At 33.7% G+C, this 7,199-nt stretch overlaps 1 protein-coding gene across 1 annotated transcript; it reads right to left on the minus strand.

Moving 5' to 3' along the window:
- Positions 1-2,864: 2,864 nt before the first annotated feature.
- On the minus strand, positions 2,865-5,881 carry LOC117109372. Its single transcript, XM_033251680.1, has 2 exons — positions 4,344-5,881; positions 2,865-4,124 (listed from the first exon to the last, which is right to left on the minus strand). The coding sequence occupies exons 1-2, from the start codon at positions 5,671-5,673 to the stop codon at positions 3,895-3,897; spliced, it is 1,560 nt and encodes a 519-aa protein (XP_033107571.1). The 5' UTR covers positions 5,674-5,881; the 3' UTR covers positions 2,865-3,894.
- Positions 5,882-7,199: the final 1,318 nt, after the last annotated feature.

Below are 7,199 nucleotides of genomic sequence, written 5' to 3' on the forward strand. Positions count from 1 at the left end.
TGAGACAGTCGACTAGCAAACACATTTTTCATGTATCTTGAAAAATGTGCGGATCTTGACTGCACGTACTGTAGCCTTTATATGTGTTTCTTTTGAAATACTTGCAGTCAAGGAATTCAGAGAACGCTTTTTTTTACAAAATGAGGTACAGTGTATTTTCATTTTGTGTAAAAATCAATCAATCAATCAATCAATCGATAGATCGATCAATCGTCAGACCGACCGACCGATCGATCGATCGATCAGTGGTCTTATTTTTAAACCACCAGAATCCAATGCAGAAAAACCTGTATTCAATAGCGGTGTGATATTAGCTTAAAATGACTAGAATTATAAAATAAATATTATTATAATATTTATCTATTTGTTCTTTATACTGGGTTAAATCATTTTCCGTTTAATATTGAAGTGATTTTAAAAGACCATTGAAGGGTCTAGGAGAATATTTGAGGTGTTTTGTTCTAATTTGGTTTATAAGGAAAGATATAAAGCAAAATAGCAGAGAGACACAGTATAGGAATTTCAAATAACAAAACTGTCAAATGTCACTTTCAGTTTCACTAATGATATTAAATTAAGATGGTTTCAATACAGAATCATTCACAGGATGCTAGGTATTACATCTTTAGTCAAAATCGGTGTATATGAAAACAATACCTGTATCTGTTGCAACAAAAGTGAAGAAACACATTTTTTTTCATGCCATGTTAGTCTTCATTTTTGGAACTGTTTTTAATATGGCTTAAAAATACTTGTAATTTAACTATAATACAGGATGAGGAACTATGTTTGTTTGGAATTAGAAACCTTCGAATGAAGGCAATCAACACTGTTCAAACCCTCTGCCGTTTACACATCGGAGCAAAATGCAAGACACCATTCCATATATTTTCAATTTCAATTTCAAATTTATTTCGGGTTAAAATTACAATCAAAATTACAATAAAAAGACAATAAAAACAGAAACAAAAACAAAGAGTGCTGCCAACCCAGGATAACCAAAAGTACACAAAAGTGTCACTATCATGTGGCTCTCCAAGGCAGCACTCAACACACAGAAAACAGCACAAAAGATAAAATATATATCATTTAGAAAAATAAAATATTAAATATTAAAAGATTGTAATATAAAATATTATTGCAAGGGATCTCATAATTATTAAGTGACCACGATACAAAATCAGGATCAAACAGGCACTTACAGAATTAATGAATCTCAACATTTTGGTGGAGAAATATTTTTGCAACTTTAATGAAATAGTTGCTCGAGAAAAGCAAGGAGCATTTAACTTCATCAGGGAGGGAATTAAAAAGTTTGCTAAAATAAATATATATGGGGAAAATTTGTAAGCATCGGTACGAGCGAACTTTTCAATAAACTTAAGTGTTGTAACATGACGGCAATTAACTTGAATATTAGTAACATCAACACAATTTTTCATGTAGAGACAATTAATGATAAAAGATAAATGAAGAATCATGAAACGTTCGTGGAGTGATGGAATAGCATATATCCGAAGTCTATCAGGATAAGAAGGTCGTTCGTTCCACGGCCCGCCAAGGTACGCTCTAGTGTAACGACGTTGGATTTTTTCAAGGCTTGAAATATGACATTTTTTATAAGGTAGCCAAGCAGGCACCGCGTATTAAATTATGGGACGGCAAAGAGCAAAATACAGATTTCGATATGCAAGATTGCCCTTAGGGTCACCCGAAATTCTTGCAATAAGTCCAAGTGTCTTGGAGGCCCGAGAAATAACATAATCAACGTGCTTGCTCCAAGAAAGATCAGAGCTAAGCATTACACCGAGATACTTGTATGATTTAACAGACGGGACGTCATTATTCCCAATAAAGCATATCTATGCTTTAAAAATATAAAAAGAAAAATACTATGAAATGGAGAAATATATTGCCCTGGTTACCTTCAAAGAAGGTATTTTTTTTTTTTTTTTTAAAGAAATGGAGTTCACTGAAAAATGTAATTGATTCATAATGAATCAATGCTGTGACTTTAACTTCCTCGGTATTATAATCAATAAGCATTTAAAATGGGACAGTCATCAATGGTATTGGAAACAAAATATCCAAATCTGTAGGTATTTTAAACAAACTTAAGCATTTTCCTCCTTCAAATATTCTTAAAACTATTTATTCATCACTTATTTTGTCTCATATAAATTACGGAATTTTACTCTGTGGTCACCATACTGCCAGGCTTCTTAAGTTACAGAAAAAGGCTGTTCCAATAGTAAATTCAATGCACAAACAGATCAATTATTTAAAAATCTCAACTTATCGGAAGTTGATGATATTCACAAACTTCAAACCTTAAAGTTCTATTCTAAATTAAAAAATAATCAGTTACCAATTTAGTTTGGAAGTATGACACCTGTGCCTTTTTCTGAAATACATAGCTTCAACACTCGGGATAGATATAATATTCAAATACCGAAAGTTAATCATGTTTTTGCAACACTCTATTAGATATAATGTCTCAAGACTCATTGAAACTACTCCAAACTGTATTATTTCTAAGGTTACAACTCATAGTCTTTCTGGTTTTGCTAATTATATTAAAATATTATTCATTGGAGAATACAATGAATATTGTTATATTGCTTACTGATATGTATATAATGATAATTAGTAATGGTAACGATAATTATAGTACATATTCTATTTTATCATTTTATTTTATTTTTATAATTTTCTGTTATACTGGACATGCATATTATAATTTATAATGACATTTAAAACATAATAACATAATTTAATTTATTTATGTCAAGAATATTTGTTATAAATTTTGGTCTAATAAAACAATATGAGTTTTGTGTATTGTAATTAGGCCTATTATTTACCTTATTTTTTTATGATTTGTTTTATGTATTTATGGCAAATAAAAGTGGTTTTGTAACATGAAATAAAAAAAAAGATAATGAAATCGAATATTTATCTATTTTTGTTCTTTATACTAGGTTAACTCTTCAGTAAAATGTTACTGTTCTCGCAGAGGGTCCAGTACGTATAAAACATTAAATATAACATGAATGTCAACACAAAATATATAGATATAAAAAAACATTAAAATATCAGAATGATGAAAAAAAAATTTAACAAATCCCCACTCCGCATTTCAAATTTGAGTACCTTAAAACAAAATGTTCTTCCACCAGATTCAGAACTGGATTTGGTAGAATACGGTAGTTACATCCCATTATCAGTATTATTTAGAATAAAACCACTGAAGAAAATTAGTAGCAGTGCTGTGTAATGGACGGGAACTAACCTGATGTGTGGAAAGAAGATGATTTTTTTCTGAGAAGGTAAGAATGAAAATGAATGTATAATTCGTTCAACGAATTTCATTAATGTAGATAGAATGGAAATATATCTATAATAGTTAATAGTTATATTTGGCCCCAAGTTTGTTAAATGGAATAATTTTACCCACTTCGATTTAGAAGGGACCTCTCCCAAGGCAATAGAGAGATTGAAAAATAACAGTATAATATGTTGAGAATCATCAAACAATATACACAATTCCTGTCTTTAAATTATATTCATGTTGATTTTATATCAAATGTAATTAACTTGGGTTCAAAGATAAATTGTTACTTGTCTGTAGGTCAACAAAATTAATGAATAAAGAACCTATCATACTATATTTGTTTTAATTTTTATGACTGCATGCCAAAAACCCATAATATACGTAATTCGTAATAATGGAGAAATTTTACTATATTTTGTTCTCAAAACGTCAAGTGAATATGTTCATTGGTCACGAAGGTGCCCCATTAATAGTTGTGTATTTTTGTATATTGTATTTGTTGACATAATCTACTACGACATCTGTCCATGCAAACATTTTACGTTATGAAAGAGTCACATTTATAGCAAGATACAACATTGGCATAGGCCTCTCTTAACTGATGATGTACTTGAACTGGATTGTGAGGCTTCTAAACTATCAGAATTTCGCAGTGGGTTATCCGGTCGGTCATTGAAAAAACTGTTGTGATACGGTTGATTTACCGTTCGCGCGGGTGTTTGAGAAGTCTGTGCATATGTCAGTACTCCATTTGTACGACCACTCGTCAGGATAACATTTTTAGATGAACCTGACCCATGTTGTGACAAAACATGTTGTCGAGAAACATTATGATTGCTTGCCGTCTGCATTCGGGTTTTTGACTCTTCTAAGTTATTACGATAAGGCACTGATATTGTATTCTGTACAGCACCTGCATAACTTGTTTTTTGTGAAGTTACTGTTGTTTTGTTAGACTGATTAAGTTGTCCATTATTAGAGTTTGATTGTGTAACGTTTTCAGATGAACCTGACCCATGTTGTGACCAAACATGTTGTCGAGAAACATTATGATTGCTTGCCGTCTGCATTCGGGTTTTTGACTCTTCTAAGTTATTACGATAAGGCACTGATATTGTATTCTGTACTGCACCTGCATAACTTGTTTTTGGTGAAGTTACTGTTGTTTTGTTAGACTGATTAAGTTGCTCATTATTAGAGTTTGATTGTGTAAAGTTTTCAGATGAACCTGACCCATGTTGTGACCAAACATGTTGTCGAGAAACATTATGATTGCTTGCCGTCTGCATTCGAGTTTTTGACTCTTCGAAGTTATTACGATAAGGCACTGATATTGTATTCTGTACAGCACCTGCATAACTTGTTTTTTGTGAAGTTGCTGTTGTTTTGTTAGACTGATTAAGTTGTTCATTATTAGAGTTTGATTGTGTAACCTGACCATTCTTTCTCCACAGCATGAAAGTAATTCGAAGGTTTCGTTGTGAATTTAAGTCGAACCAGGTGCTGCTAGATAGATCTCTTAGAATGCTTGAATACTCTGTGCTGGGAAGCCGAAATGGATTATCTTCACCTCGTTCGAAACAAGAAACTTCAGTGTAGTTTGCAAGCTGTGCAACCGAGCGAAAGTATTTTGTGTTACCTCCTTTCGAATTATCTACATAGAATATGTACGCACCAGGCTTAGCCCGTTTTAGCGTTTTTACAATCACTCTTTTTGAGTTGGGTAGCGCTTTCACAGCTGATACAAACTTACTACATGTAATTAGATCGGCGTTGGCTAATATAGAATTTAAATGAACGGTTAAATTACTCTGGCAGTTGGCGTCTAAACGAAAATACTCGGCAGATAATCTCGATGGATTACGAAGTTTAGATATTAAACACCGGAATGCAAAACTCCATCTTTCGTGTTTGTCGAGAACAATCGCTTTAATGGGCAAGCTTTTATATCCGATATCGTTTAAGAACATTCTGACACCGAATAAGTCTGTTCCTGGGCCACCACCCAATGCACACACCTTTAGACAGTTGTCTATTTCGGCCCTTTTCAACAGGTTTCCAAAATCACCTTGATTGTAACACTCTAGCAAACCATAGAATGTGCTGTAGCACAATACAGGGAAATAAAGAAACACATAACATGCTTGGTACACTGGATTGTCAAAATCTATATCTCCGTTACCACTAGACAACGATGAGCCAGAATAGCAGTTAAGAAGTTCGTTGACGCATTTATTCAGATTTGATTGTCGTCTGGTGTCTTTCAAAATATCGCGTACAGCACTTTCAGTGATAAGAAGAACTGGTATTTTCAATGGATGACTGCTGTTATACGTCATTGTTTGCAGTAGTCACTAGGCCTAGCGTATGTCTACTTTTGTTCTTCATTCAGGCATGGAGTTATTCTTCGAATGATCTCTGTTCTTTGACGGTATCATATGTCTATGCCAGCCAATACACTATTTCAATTTTCCGTTTGAATATCAGTGTACAAAAACAAAGTTATCTCATGAATTAGGGCGCCTCGTCACATTCAGTATCATTAATATTAATCATCTGCCACGCCACCGTCAAACGCAACTATAACTAAAAACGCCTCAGAGGCAGGGACGTAGCCAGGATTTTGAAAATGGGCGGGGTGGGGAGCCGTTATGCGAGGTACGTAGGACCCCGTGGAGGGCCCAGGGGAGAAGCCCCCTGAAAAGTAGCACGCTCTGAAATTTTTTAGGGCTGTTTTGAGTTGATAAATTGAAAATTGCAATAAACGCATTATAAATATTATAAGCTTAACAATAATTATATAAAACTCAACAGTGGTGGATTCAGGAATTCAACAGAGTGGTGACCCAGGGAGGGACTTTTACATCGAGGAACCACCCACCTCAGCCCCTTCATGGTTTGGTAATTTATGATTAAGGCACTTCTAGATGACCGGAAATTACACTCTCAGACTTAAATTTGGATTTTCTTCAGCATGCCGGACGTCACAACTATAATGATACTAATTCTAATTAGATAATGGTGATATTGATGATGACGGATAATGACAATAATGATGATGCTGTGCTGCACCATATTCAATCTGCAATGGGCGGCCTTTTCTGCATCATTTTTTAATTGTTTCTTTAAGTTTTATTTTAACTACTTTTTAATTTAAAAGGAGGAAATTTCATCCATTTATTACTTTGTCGCGTTCACGGACTTCCTCTACCTGGTGGCTTGAACAAAAGAACGCGGAAGCAGTACATTCCCCTGCCAGACAAGAGTTCTCTGCAGTGTGACCACTGCTTGGGATTTATCCCAAGATCTTGGGATTTTAATGACATCTCGGGATCTTGGAATATTTTGTTTTGGAATGATACGGCGGAATTTTTAATTTTTCCTATCAAGAAGTGAAGAAATAGGCTGCTAATGGCTTTTATAACACCATAGTTGAAAGTTGCGTATGCATAAGGGCTGTTTAGTTGTTCAAAATAACAGACCCATAGAAGCTTAGTAGATTTTTTTTAAATTCTTCTGATAAAGCTATTGTGTAGCCATTTTCATCATATTTCAAATATTTTTAGACAAATATACATCAACAAATTGGTTTATTTGTCTAAAAATATTTGAAATTTACCGGTACAAAAGCAGATAAAACTATTAGATCATTTTCAATTGCCCAGTCATTTTATGTATATGATTGTAATTCATAATATAAGACATTGCCACCACCCTCCTCCCCCACCCAACAGTTGAAAATCAAAACGAACGAATTAATGGTCTCGAAAATACAGACACTGTTTCGTCAACGCTTTGTATATACTGGTATATGTATTTATGTGTGTAAGTGTGTGTGTATGTATGTATATATGTATGTGTATGT

The sequence above is a fragment of the Anneissia japonica genome, unplaced genomic scaffold (genome assembly GCF_011630105.1).
Source record: "Anneissia japonica isolate Jap-2015-1 unplaced genomic scaffold, ASM1163010v1 scaffold287719_len1884721_cov185, whole genome shotgun sequence".
Taxonomy (NCBI): Eukaryota; Metazoa; Echinodermata; class Crinoidea; order Comatulida; family Comatulidae; genus Anneissia; species Anneissia japonica.

Coding starts and splice junctions, on each gene's coding strand:
- LOC117109372 (XM_033251680.1), bottom strand. CDS start 5,673: ATGACGTATAACAGCAGTCATCCATTGAAAATACCAGTTCTTCTTATC. Junction 4,125..4,343: donor TTGGTCACAACATGGGTCAG/GTTCATCTGAAA, acceptor AACATGGGTCAG/GTTCATCTAAAAATGTTATC.